Below are 14504 nucleotides of genomic sequence, written 5' to 3' on the forward strand. Positions count from 1 at the left end.
TCTTTAACATTACAACTAGGCAGATATTTTTGTACTGAAGCTGTTTTGTCAAATCCAACAAAAATAAATACTGAAATTCTGGAGGATAGGTTTTGAAACTAAACTGTCTTCCAGGTGCCACACTTTCTGTGATTACATGTGTGAATTTCATGTTGTTTCTAATTGTTTTTTGATATTCAGGATATTTTTAAGTTGTACATTCATTGCACTGGTTAGTCTACTCTCTACAGGAAAGAAGAACAAGTAATTAGTTTGTGTATTTATTTAAAATATATATATAAGTGAAATAACAGTATGTACAAACAGGTTCCACTAGCTTCCATCAGATAAGTGTGTCCTCTGAACGTATGTACTCTCCAATGTCTGCCTGGTGGAAGCATACAACTGCCATGGGGTCTGCATGTTTACACTCTGCCGTAGCCTTTGCCGCTGCTCCAAATCCCTGTGAACAATCAAATTTATGTTCATTTACTACCTATAGATAGTATGTAAAGCAGGAGAATAGAGGGTTACATCATAAAATTATATGTAAAATGTGTATCTCACATTTTGATGGTACAGAGTTAAAAATATAATCTCTGGATGGACAAAACCATCACAGTATGTCCAAGATACAGTATCCACATTGTTATTTTAACGATTCCTCACCTACACGATCTTCCGATTACATAACAGGTGCAGTTAATTGTCACAGCTTCATTTTTTGCTTTGAAAATTCTGCGAGTGCCATTTTATAGTTCTCAAAATTACTAGATTAATGTACACCAAATTCTGTGAATCAAAGAGTGCGTGCAGTTGAAGCTTACATCTGTACTGAGGACATCTGTAAGAGGACTTGTGAAATTGCTCATAAACAATTCCTGAACTCTAGTACTAATGTAAAAAAGCAGTGTTTACAAGTTAATAATAGAATGTGAAAATCTTGTAGACTTGGTGCTCCATAGCTTATAGGTATTTGTTAAAATACATCTTGTTTTACACTGTGAGCAGAACATATATGGGGTGTTTGTTTTAAACCGAGACAACTAAATATCTCAAAAATGATGCATTGTATAACAAAAATGTTCTAGGTGAAAACTAAGTATTAGTAAAGGGGACATCTGTCTCTGCTACAACTTACCACCTCGTAACCACCCCTCTACATCTATATCTATGCTTCGCAAACCACCATGAGGTGGATGATAAGAGGGTATGTCCCGTTGTACCAGTTATTAGGGTTTCTTACTTTTTCATTCACGTATGGAGTACGGGAAGAATGACTGTTTGAATGCTTCTGTGCATGCAGTAATAATTCTAATCTTATCCTCACGATCCCTGTGTGAGCAATTCTTACAGGGTTGCAGTACATCCCCAGTGTAATTATTTAAAGCCAGTTCTTGAGGCTTTGTTGATAGACTTTCTCAGGATAGTTTACATGTGTCTTCAAGAGTCTACCATTTCAGTTCCTTCAATACCTCTGGGACACACTCTCACAGATTAAACAAACCTGTGACCATTGGTGCTGCCCTTCTCTGTATATGATCAATATCTCCTTTTAGTCCTATCTGGTACAGGCCTCACCCATTTGAGCAATATTCTAGGATGGATCACACAAGTGATTTGTAAGCAACCTCTTTTGTAGACTGATTGCACTTTCCTGTATTCTACCAATAAACTGAAGTGTACCATCTGTTTTACCCACGACTGAACCTATGTGATCACTCCATTACATATCCATACAAAGTGTTACACCCAGGTACTTGTAAGAGTTGGCCGATTCCAACAGTGATTCATTGATATTATAATCATAGGACGCTGTGTTCCTTTGTTTTGTGAAATGCAAAATTTTACGTTTACGAACATTAAGAGCAATCTCTGAACCAAGTTGAAATCTTATCAATAACAGACTGAATATTTATGCACTTTCTCTCTGGTCGGCAGCTCGTGGTCTTGCGGTAGTGTTCTCGCTTCCTGCGCAACACACGGGGTCCTGTGTTCGATTCCTGGCGGGGTCAGGGATTTTTCCTGCCTCGAGATGACTGGGTGTTGTGTCGACTTCATCATCATCATCATCATCATCATCATCATCCATCCCCATTACGGTCGGAGGAAGGCAATGGGAAACCACCTCCACTAGGACCTTGCCTAGAACGTCGGCACGTCTCCTGCATCGTCCCCTACGCTCCTCGGAGTATGGGACCTCATCATCATCTCAGATAGTACCTCATTATAAATAACTTCATCATCTGAGGTCACTATTAATATTTTCTGAAAGGTCATTAATATATAAAATGAACAGCAAGTGTCCCAACGCGATTCTCTGGGGCGTATCCGAAGTTACTTCTGCATGTGACGATGACTCTCAATTCGAGATACCATGACGTGTCCTCCCTATCATATAGTCCTCAATCGAATCACAAATTTCACTTGATACTCTGTATGATGCTACTTTTGACAATAAGCAGAGGTGCAGTACTGAGTCAAATGGTTTTCAGAAGTCAAGAAACACTGCATCTACCTGGTTACTTTGATCCAATGCTTTCCGCATGTTGTGAGAAAAGTGCAGTTGGGTTTCACATGATTGATGTTTTGAAATCCATACTGATTGGCACTGAGGAGGTCATTATGTTCAAGATTCCTCATTATGTTTTAGCTCAGAATATGTTCTAGGATTCTACAACAAACCAATGTCAAGGATATTGGGCAGTAGTTTTGTGGATCACTTCCACTACCCTTCTTGTAGACGGATGTGATCTGTGCCTTTTTCCAAGAACTGGGCATGGTTCTTTGATTGAGGGATCCATGATAGACTGTAGTTAGAAGAGGGGCTAACTCAGCCACAAATTTGGGATAGAACCTGACAGGGATTCCACTGGGTCTGGAGCCTTGTTCAATTTTAATGATTTCAGCTGTTTCTCAACACCACTAATACTTATTTCATTCATCTTTTCTGAAGTACAGGTATTAAATTGGGGCAATTCTCCTGGCTTTTACTTTGTAAAGGAACATTTGAAAACACAGTTAAGCATTGTAGCTTTTGCTTTGCTACCCTAGATTTCAGTCCCTGTCTCATTCACTAGGGACAGGACACTAACTTTGGTGCCACTAACAGCTTTTACATGCGAACAGAATTTCTTTGGATTTTGTGGAACGTCATTTGACAATATTCTGCTACTGTAGTCACTGAAGCTTTCATGCATTGCTCTCTTGACAGCCAAATGCACTTCATTCAGCATTCCCCTATCTATAGCCCTCCTATGTGGGTGGGGTCAACATTGCATTTTCATATGGAAACCCCTCAATTTTATTACATATTTAGATTCTACACCAAAATATATGTATGGTTTATTCAAACATCTGTTTCCCACTTGTGTTACATGGTGCCCTGATCAACAAATTTCATGTTTGCCTGTTTTTGCAATGAAGAATCAATGAATTTGAGTCTACATTTCATTTACGATGTTAGTGTGTTTTGTACTCTAACAGCAGATGGAATAACATCAGGTATATGTTATGATCCTATCTCATTCCTGTGTTTTTATCAATGTTTACTGATTTGGTGTATAACACCAAAATTGTGCAGAGGGTTCATATTCAACATTCTTGAGCTGTGCATTTTAATTTCTCACACTCTCCACTGTTCGTTAAGAGGATGGAATATTACAATGGCAGAACTTTATGCAACAGGACACAAAAAAGCTAACAGAGAAAGCACTCCAATGTGTTGTATCGCATTGCATGACACCCTTACAAAGAAAAATTAGTAAGATTCGACAGCAGCAGCACTGGATTATTACATAAGTGAATGTCTTTAATAATTATTTACAATACAATAGCACAGTCCTACAGAAAATGAAAGATGATAAATACATAGTGCTTGTCAACAGATTCTTTGTTTCTGATTTTTAATCTTCTTTACAGTCTATTTAATTCACTGAGAACTTCACAGTGTGGATGATTTAGATGTTGTAATACGCACATCATATTTTTTAAAAAATTGCAGCCGACATCAAATGTTTTGAATATCTGTCCATTTCTGGTGTACAATTACTTGTATATCAACAAAGAATACTCACATACCTTAATTTTTTGCCTCTATAGAAATACTGTCTTGTACTTATGCACACATACACATCTACATCTACATACATACTCCGCAATCCACCATACAGTGCATGGCGGAGAGTACCTCGTACCACACCTCTGTTCCACTCCCAAACAGAACAAGGGAAAAATGACTGCCTATATGCCTCTGTACGAGCCCTAATCTCTCTTATCTTATCTTTGTGGTCTTTCCGCAAAATGTAAGTTGGCGGCAGTAAAATTGTACTGCCGTCAGCCTCAAATGCCGGCTCTCTAAATTTCCTCAGTACCAATTCACAAAAAGAACGCCTCCTTTCCTCTAGAGACTCCCACTCGAGTTCCTGAAGCATTTCCGTAACACTCGCGTGATGATCAACCTACCAGTAACAAATCTAGCAGCCCACCTCTGAATTGCTTCTAGGTCCTCCCTCAATCCGACCTGATAGGGATCCCAAACGCTCTAGCAGTACTCAAGAATAGGTCGTACTCGTGTTTTATAAGCGGTCTCCTTTACAGATGAACCACATCTTCCCAAAATTCTACCAATGAACCAAAGATGATTATCTGCCTTCCCCACAACTGCCATTACATGCTCGTCCCACTTCATATCGCTCTGCAATGTTATGCCCAAGTATTTAATCGACGTGGCTTTGTCAAGCGCTACACTACTAATGGAGTATTCAAACATTATGGGATTCTTTTTCCTATTCATCTCCATTGATTTACATTTATCTATATTTAGAGTTAGCTGCCATTCTTTACACCAATCACAAATCCTGTACAAGTCATCTTGTATCCTCCTACAGTCACTCAACGACGACACCTTCCCGTACACCACAGCATCATCAGCAAACAGCCGCACATTGCTATCCACCCTATCCAAAAGATCATTTATGTAGATAGAAAACAACAGCGGACCTACCACACTTCCCTGGGGCACTCCAGATGATACCCTCACCGCCGATGAACACTCACCATTGAGGACAACACAGTGGAATACTTACAGTAATTATTCTGACAAAAAGACAACTTGGTGTTGACAGCTGTCCAGGAAAACCTCAATTTTTGCAATTTAATCCTCAATCAAGCCTGCAATCTTTCTTCCGTTGCTTCTAGCGATGCACTGAGATGACAAAAGACACGGGATAAACCCTAATATCATGTCGGACCTTCTTTTGCTGGGCACAGTGCAGCAACTCAATGTGGAATGGACTCAACAGTTTGCTGGAAGCCCCCTGAAGAAATAGTGAGCTATGTTGCCTCTACAGCTGCCCATAATTGTGAGTGTTGTCACTGCATAATTTTATGTACAAACTGAACTCTCAATTACATCTCATAAATGTTTGATGTGATTTGTGTCAGGTGATATTGGTAGCCAAACCATTCCCTTGAACTGTCCAGAATGTTCTTCACACCAACTGCAAACAACTGTGGCCCAGTAATATGGTGGATTGTCATTCATAGAAATTCCATCACTGTTTGGGGACATGAAATCCATGAATGGCTATAAATGGTCTCCAGATAGCCCAAACAACCCAGCCTGTACCATTTAAACACAGCCCACTCCATTATGGAGCCACCACCAGCTTGCACAGTGCCTTGTTGACAACTCGAGTGCGCGGCTTCGTGGAGTCTGCACTACACTCAAACCCTACCATCAATTCTGAAATATGATCTCATCTGACCAGGCCACAGTTTTCCAGTCATCTAGGGTCCAACTCAGGTGGCCAAAAGCCCAGGACAGGCATTGCTGGCGATGTAATTTTAGCAAAGGCACTCATGTCGGCCATCTGCTGCTATGGCTCAAACATCTTAAGTACTAACACCAACATCTTCCGTAATGAAATGGTTTTAGATGGAGAAAGGAAGCCCAAAGGTATATGTGTTTTATTAAGACCACTGCTATTATAATAAAACACATTAGGTAACAAAAATACACATTTTCTTGGAGTGACAAGACAGGTTTAAAAACCACAATGGATAAAATTCATTTAGGTTTAAAATACCTTCACTGATTTCAGAAATAACCTTAGAAAAAAGTAATCCTCTTGAAAGAAGTGCAGAAGGCAGGGAAGAGTTGTGTAAACCAAGGGACTATAGGTCACTGCCACTAAAATGTTGGTTCTACTATGTTCATTATTGTCGGTTATTACTCACTGTGTTATACAAAATTGTTAAGGCTTTCGTGGCCACTAGATGACAAACTGCCTATTGGCTTCTGTCTCGGGTTCTTCAGCCGACGTTCACCTAATGATTTTTCTGACGTTTCGCCAGCACGAGTGGCTGGCATTGTCAAAGCTTCACCCTCCATTGCCAGTGCTGAACTGGAGCCGAGCTCGCGGCTGCAGACTATATGTGCCTGGCACGCCAACGTACGAGGGCTTCTCCGCGGTCATTTCCGGTGCGGTTCTCCTCTTGCTACCTGCGACGGTCATTCGCTGCAGTACGGGAAGCCAGGATCCATTTACCTTAAGGCTTTCCTCTTTCTTGTTGAAACTGTTCGTGTGCTTTTGTATTTCTACAGCTTCTCTGAACAAGCACGTGTGATAGTGCTTCTCTACAGCCAGAACTTCCGTGTCGGCGAATTTTATTACGTGGTCGGTCTCATTCAGTGTGTGCTCTGCCATGGCCGATTTCTCCACCTGCCCCAACCTGCAATGTCGCTTATGCTCTTTGATCCTGGTGTTAATTGATCGTCCAGTCATTCCGACATAAACTTTTCCGCATGTGCACGGTATACGGTATATTCCCGACATTGCAAGTGGGGTCTCTTTTTCTCCTTCGCCGATCTAAAACACTCTTTGATCTTCCTTGTCGGTTTGAAAATCGTCTTTACGCCATGTTTGCGCAATATACGGCCGATTCTGCCTGTCACTCTGGGAATGTATGGCAGAAAGGCCGTACCCAACATTTCTTTTTCTGGTTCCTTACTTCGCCGAGTGTTTGGCTCTGTTACACTTCTAATATAATTTGTGGAGTACCCATTGCTCCTCAGAACAGTTTACAGGTGCTGCATTTCTCTTTTGAGGTGTTGCGGCTCACATATTTGTCCTGCTCTCGTTACGAGCGTACTAATCATACCTCTTTTCTGGCTCGGGTGGTGGTTTGACAGTTTGTTCAGGTATCAGTCCGTGTGTGTCAATTTTCAATACACGCTGTGTCCCAGGTTTTCGCTGTCCCTTGTGACCAGCACATCTAGAAATGGTAGTTTCTTGTCCTTTTCTACTTCCATGCTAAATGTTATGTTGGCATGGAGGCTGTTCAAGTGTCTTAGGAAGTGACCGAACTGTTCTTCACTATGGCTCCACATCACGAAAGTATCATCGACGTACCTGTACCACGCCTTAGGTTTGCAAGTCGCCAAGTCCAGTGCCTGTGCTTCGAATTGTTCCATGAAGAAGTTGGCCACTACTGGACTAAGAGGACTACCCATGGCGACGCCTTCCAGCTGTTCATAGAAATCGTCATTCCACGTGAAAGAGCTCGTGGTGAGACATGCATGGAAGAGTTTTTTGATGTCTTGCGGGAAAATGGAACCGATGTGTTCTAGAGCGTCACTGAGTGGCACGTTCGTAAATAACGAAACAACATCAAAGCTGACCAGGATGTCGTTTGGTGCAAGTTTCAGTTTCTTCAGTTTCTCAATGAAATGTCCTGAGTCCTTTATGTATGTGTCGGTCTTCCCCACGTGTGGCTGGAACAGAGAGGCCAAGTGTTTTGCCAGTTTATACGTCGATGAGCCAGGAGTGCTAACGATCGGTCTCAGTGGAACGTTGTTCTTGTTATCTTGAACAGGAGAAGAGGAGAGTCTGAAAAAACTCAAACGGGCAATTCAGAACGGGAGAAGAGGAATGTTGAGCAAGGGCGTACACATTCTCCATGACAACACTCGCCCACACAACGCTCTTCAAACCGTTGCTCTCCTGCAACAGTTTCAGTGGAACATAATCACCCACCCGCCCTACAGTCCTGACTTGGCACCCAGTGACTATCACCTGTTCCCTACGTTAAAAGAACACTTGGCTGGAAAGCGATTGAGCTCCGACGACGAGGTGAAAGAGGTTCATAACTTTCTGAACAGCATGGTGGCAAGCTGGTATGACATGGGCATACAAAAACTGCCACAGCATCTACAAAAATGCATCGACAGAAATGGTGATTATGTCGAAAAATAGCTAAATTTTCACGCTGTAAGCTGATATAAACCATTGTAGAAATAAACAGGTCTATGTACTTGTAAAAAAAAAATAGGAGACCTTACTTTTGGGATTACCCTCGTAGTTTTGCACAAGAACAAAACAAGCTTGTTAAAAATGCTTACGGAGTTACTTATGGACTCACATGTCTATATTATCTATATGTCATGCAATGAAGTATCATGTAGACACTAACTATGAGCAAGTTGTAATAATTGATCTATTCACTCTATGTTGTAAAGAGTTCTGTGAATAGTTAAATGCAGAAGAGTCCTTTAAATCGTGGTTACATGATTTTGTAGCAAGTTATCATAAAGTATGAGCTCTCTTACAGCCCTCAACCCTCTGCAGACGAAGTTCAGCAGTCAAATTAGTGGCACTGCTTAACAGGACCACAGCATTAAAAAACATATATATGAAGAAAACTGTTGAGATTGAATAAAGTAACAGATTTTTGTGGCTTTAAGCCATGTCAACTTAAAATGAGCCAACACATTTATATGAGGGTCACTCCAAAAGAAATGCACACTATTTTTGTAAAAATACAATTTTCATTCTGCATGTGTGAAAGTTTTACAGTGTGTAGATACATCCTTCCTGCTTGTTTTCAAACTTAGTTCAACCTGTTCCCGTGAGTGGCGCCGTCACAGCACGTCTTCAAGATGGCTGCTACACTTGACGTTCGTCAGAAGCAACGTGCCATCATAGAATTCCTGTGCTGTGAAAACGAGACCATGGAAAATATCCACAAGAGGTTCAAGAAGGTGTACGGAGATGCTGCTGTCGATTGCAGTACAGTTAGTCGGTGGGCAAGCAGGTTATGTGATGGAAGCGGGCACGGCAATATTGAGGATTGCCCTCGCAGCGGCAGGCCTCGTACTGCACACACTCCAGACAATGTGCAGAGAATTAACGAATTGGCGACTGCTGACATACGCATCACAGTGAATAAATTGTCACACTACGTTGGGATAGGGGAAGGAAGTGTTCGCAGAATACTGAACATGTTGGCCTTAAAAAAGGATTGTGCCAGGTGGGTTCCCGGGATGTTGACAGTGGCTCACAAAGAAACAAGAAAAATGGTATGCACCAAAACTTTTGGAACAGTACAAGAATGGTAGAGATGAATTTCTTGGAAGAATTGTGACAGGTGATGAAACATGGCTCCATCATTTTTCACCAGAGACAAAGAGGCAATCAATGGAGTGGCATCGTGAAAGTTCACCCAAGGGGGGGGGGGGGAAAAAAAAAAAAAAAAAAAAAAAAAAAAAATTCAAAACCACAACTTCTGCTGGAAAAGTTATGGCTACGGTGTTTTTCTATTCTGAAGCACTCTTGCTTGTAGACATCATGTCAAGTGGAACTACCATAAATTCTGATGCATATGTGACAACACTGAAGGAACTTCGAGCTCGACTGAGTCGTGTTCGACCACATCAGCAAAAGCAGGATGTTTTGATGTTGCACAAGAATGCACCGCCACATGTCAGTCAAAAAAACCATGAAAGCGATCACCAAACTCGGATGGACAACACTGAAATATCCGTCTTACAGTCCAGACCTGGCTCCATGTGACTCTCATCTCTTTGGGAAACTGAAAGACTTTCTTTGTGGAACATGGTTTGAAGATGATGACTCCCTTGTGCACACTGCCAAACAGTGGCTCCAACAGGTTGGTCCAGAATTTTACCGTGCGGGTATACAGGCGCTGGTTCCAAGATGGCGTAAGGCAGTTGAGAGGGATGGAAATTATGTGGAGAAATGAAAATATTGTTCCTAAAGGATGTATCTACACACTGTAAAAACAACATACTGATATGTGTGCTCGCAATATGTAACAGAGTCACAAATGTAATTAATATTAATGACAATGACATATAAATGTCTCGGCTCATTTTAAGTTGACATGGCTTAAAGCCACAAAAATCTGCACTTGATAATGACCCGAGGCTGAAATTGCAATAGTGAAATAAAGAAAGTGTTACAGTCACTGGTGTAAATATGATGTCTTTTATTAAGTTCTACATGACTGTGAATCCCAGGTATAAAAAGTTAGTTGATGACAACTCAGTGCTCAAAATATCATTTAAGGAAGCACACCTACAACTAAGAGTTAAGTGCCTTGCAGGATTTTATCTTCAGATCTCTCAGATGTAGTCGTGAAGGGAGCTTACTGAGAAACAAGAGGTCAAGGAACTTTAGTGAATCATGCATCTTGAGAAGTGTGCCTCTAATGACTAGCATTGTCAATGTTGCAACTACAATGTCACCCATTACACCTGCTAACAAACGTCAACAACACAAGAAACTGAGGGAAGTACGCAGTTTTGGGTGGGGACAAACTGAACACATGACAAAACCAATGACAACACCATCCCAATCAAATATTCACCCAAAAATGACACACACAAATCATCAACAATCAACTCAAATAGAAAAAGCAAGAAACACACTATGGGTGTCATTCATTACACTTGACCTTTATAGCTCAAACAAAGACAGCAATACCAGGAACCCCCACACAACTTGAAAATCCAGTACCGCAAATTTCCTACATAGCTCAAAAGAAGCCCACAGCACCAACAACCGAAACTAGCAGAACTAAGTATTACCAAAACCCAGTGATATCAAAATTGTAGTAACCACAACCAACAGCGGGAACGCCTTGGGTTGCGGATCGGAGCCGCCAGGCGGGGAAACCGCCGGCGGTGGAGCACGCACCACCGGGTAAACACAGGACGAGTCGGACGACAGACCAACGACAACAGACCACGACCGACTATGAGCGACACAACAAGGAAGAGATAAACAATGGAGGCTTGTGGAAACCACAACACCAAACACCAAACGTAAATCCACTCGGAACCAGAGCCAGGCAAATGTCAACAACGAGCAACGACCAGAATGCAGTACCGCCGAGATAGAAAAGAAATCCAGAGCGAGTACCAGACTGGCTGGGCTAGGGCAGAGTGGTTCCCTATATACAAAACCGGAGGGAGCGGCTATTGGCCGCTGTCTGCACGTGGCTTCGCGGTGGCGCCTTCGCTGTGCGAGAGCCGCTGCGCGGAATAGCCGCCGCGGAGGTGGAGGCCTCTACGGGCTGACCACGTCCATTTGTTCTGCCGCGTGTTCGACTTCCGCGGCAGAAGGTACTAGAAAAATAGTTACAACACACTCCACAATACACTTTAAACTACTAAATATGAACTTCAATGAACAACACAGCATAACAATCCCGTAACATTTGAATACAGCATTACTAGGGTGCACCCTGACACAGTCTCATCAATTAAATATCATGGTGCAATGTTATGGGACAAAATAAAATGTAGTAAGCACATAAGGTTCATAGTAGGGAAGGAGAATGCTTGCCTTTATTTCATTGGGAGAATTCTGGGACAGTGTAGCAAGTCCATAAAGGAGATGGTGCATAGAACACTTGTGAGGCCCATTCCTGAGTACCCTGTAAGTGGTTGGTATGCCCACCGGGTCTGAGCAAAGAAGGGAAAGCAGAAAGGTGGAAGGAGTATATAGAGGGTCTATACAGGGGCGATGTTCTTGAGGACAATATTATGGAAATGGAAGAGGAGGTAGATGAAGATGAAACGGGAGATACGATACTGCATGAAGAGTTTGACAGAGCACTGAAAGACCTAAGTCGAAACAAGGCCTCAAGAGTAGACAACATTCCATTAAAACTACTGATAGCCTTGGGAGGGCCAGTCCTGACAAAACTCTACCATCTGGTGAGCAAGATGTATGAGATAGGCGAAATTCCCTCAGACTTCAAGAAAAATATAATAATTCCAATCCCAAAGAAAGCAGGTGTTGACAGATGTGAAAATTACCGAACTATCAGTTTAATAAGTCACAGCTGCAAAATACTAACGTGAATTCTTTACAGACGAATGGAAAAACTAGTAGAAGCCGACCTCGGGGAAGATCAGTTTGGATTCTGTAGAGATGTTGGAACACGTGAGGCAATACTGACCCTACGACTTATCTTAGAAGCTAGATTAAGGAAGGGCAAACCTACGTTTCTAGCATTTGTAGACTTAGAGAAAGCTTTTGACAATGTTGACTGGAATACTCTCTTTCAAATTCTGAAGGTGGCAGGGGTAAAATACAGGGAGAAAAAGGCTATTTACAATTTGTACAGAAACCAGATGGCAGTTATAAGAGTCGAGGGACATGAAAGGGAAGCCGTGGTTGGGAAGGGAGTGAGACAGGGTTGTAGCCTCTCCCTGATGCTATTCAATCTGTATATTGAGCAAGCAGTAAAGGAAACAAAAGAGAAGTTCGGAGTAGGTATTAAAATCCATGGAGAAGAAATAAAAACTTTGAGGTTTGCCAAAGACATTGTAATTCTATCAGAGACAGCAAATATAACGCTTTTCTCAAGACTTTTCTCATGCTCTTTGAAAGTTGCTTTCCGTTAGAACGTTTAAAACAGGGTACTAGCACAAACAGGCAGCCTGGGTGGCTGACTAGAGGGATAAGAATATCTTGTAGAACAAAGTGGCAATTATATCAAAACGTTAGAAACAGTCAAAATCTAAATGCAGCAGCCCATTACAAACAGTATTGTAAGGTGCTTAAAAATGTTATTAGGAAGGCAAAAAGTATGTGGTATGCAGCTAGAATAGCTAAGTCTCAGGATAAAATTAAAACCATATGGTCAGTCATAAAGGAAGTTGCTGGTCTGCAGAGACAGGTCGAGGATATATAATCAGTGCGTAGTGGGAATGTCCGTGTTACTGATAAGTCGCATATATGTACAGTATTTAATAATCATTTTCTGAATATAGCAGGTGAACTAAATAGAAACCTAGTCCCAACAGGGAATCATATATCGCTCTTAGAAAAAAGTGTTCCGAGACTGTTACCTCAGCCATATCTGTAACTTTTCCTTTAGGAGTGGTTGGTTTCCTGACCGATTAAAGTACTCGGTAGTGAAGCCACTTTATAAAAAGGGAGACATTGATAATAATGACAATTTTAGACCTATTTCTATGCCATCGGTGTTTGCTAAAGTTATCGAGAAGGTTGTATATACAAGGTTACTGGAGCATTTAAATTCACATAATTTGCTGTCAAATGTTCAGTTTGGTTTTAGAAATGGTTTAACAACTGAAAATGCTATATTCTCTTTTCTCTGTGAGGTTTTGGACGGATTAAATAGAAGGTTCCGAACGCTAGGTGTTTTCTTTGATTTAACGAAGGCTTTTGACTGTGTTGACCACAAAATATTACTGCAGAAGTTGGACCATTATGGAGTAAGGGGAGTAGCTTACAATTGGTTCGCCTCTTACTTTAAGAATAGAAAGCAGAGGGTAATTCTCCGCAATATTGAGAGTGGTAGTGATGTTCAGTCCCAATGGGGCACTGTTAAGTGGGGCATTCCCCAAGGGTCGGTGCTGGGGCCACTGCTGTTTCTTATTTATATAAATGATATGCCTTCTAGTATTACAGGTGATTCAAAAATATTTCTGTTTGCTGATGACACCAGCTTGGTAGTGAAGGACCTTGTGTGTAATATTGAAGCAGTGTCAAATAATGTAGTTCATGAAATAAGTTCGTGGCTTGTGGAAAATAATTTGATGCTAAATCACAGTAAGACTCAGTTTTTACTGTTTCTAACTCACAATTCAACAAGAACCGATATTTTGATCAGACAGAGTGGGCATATTATAAGCGAGACGGAACAGTTCAAATTCCTAGGCGTTCGGATAGATAGTAAGCTGTTGTGGAAAGCCCATGTCCAGGATCTTGTTCAGAAGCTAAATGCTGCTTTATTTACCATTAGAACAGTATCTGAAATAAGTGACACTTCAACACGAAAAGTAGTCTACTTCACATATTTTCATAGGCTTATGTCGTATGGTATTATTTTTTGGGGTAATTCTTCTGATTCAAAAAGAGTATTTTTGGCACAAAAACGGGCTGTTCGTATTATATGTGGTGTGTAAGTTCAATAACCTCTTGTCGACCCCTATTCAAAAATCTAGGAATTCTGACATTGCCCTCACAGTATATATTTTCTTTAATGTCGTTTGTTGTTAGCAATATTAGCCTATTCCCAAGTGTTAGCAGCTTTCACTCAGTTAATACTAGGCAGAAATCAAATCTGCATGTAGAATGCACTTCCTTGACTCTTGTGCAGAAAGGAGTGCAGTATTCTGCTGCATCCATTTTCAATAAGCTACCACAAGAACTCAAAAATCTTAGCAGTAGCTCAAACTCTTA

General features: G+C 41.3%; 1 protein-coding gene across 1 annotated transcript in view; it reads right to left on the minus strand.

The window, feature by feature from the left end:
- Positions 1 to 264: 264 nt before the first annotated feature.
- Positions 265 to 14504, minus strand: part of LOC126109679 (60S ribosome subunit biogenesis protein NIP7 homolog) — a 28883-nt gene continuing 14643 nt past the window's right edge. Inside the window, exon 4 of the mRNA XM_049914730.1 lies at positions 265 to 442. Within this exon, the coding sequence (XP_049770687.1) occupies positions 323 to 442 (120 nt within the window). The 3' untranslated portion in view covers positions 265 to 322. The remainder of the gene's footprint in view (positions 443 to 14504) is intronic.

Source organism: Schistocerca cancellata, chromosome 12 (assembly GCF_023864275.1).
Source record: "Schistocerca cancellata isolate TAMUIC-IGC-003103 chromosome 12, iqSchCanc2.1, whole genome shotgun sequence".
NCBI classification, from domain to species: Eukaryota; Metazoa; Arthropoda; class Insecta; order Orthoptera; family Acrididae; genus Schistocerca; species Schistocerca cancellata.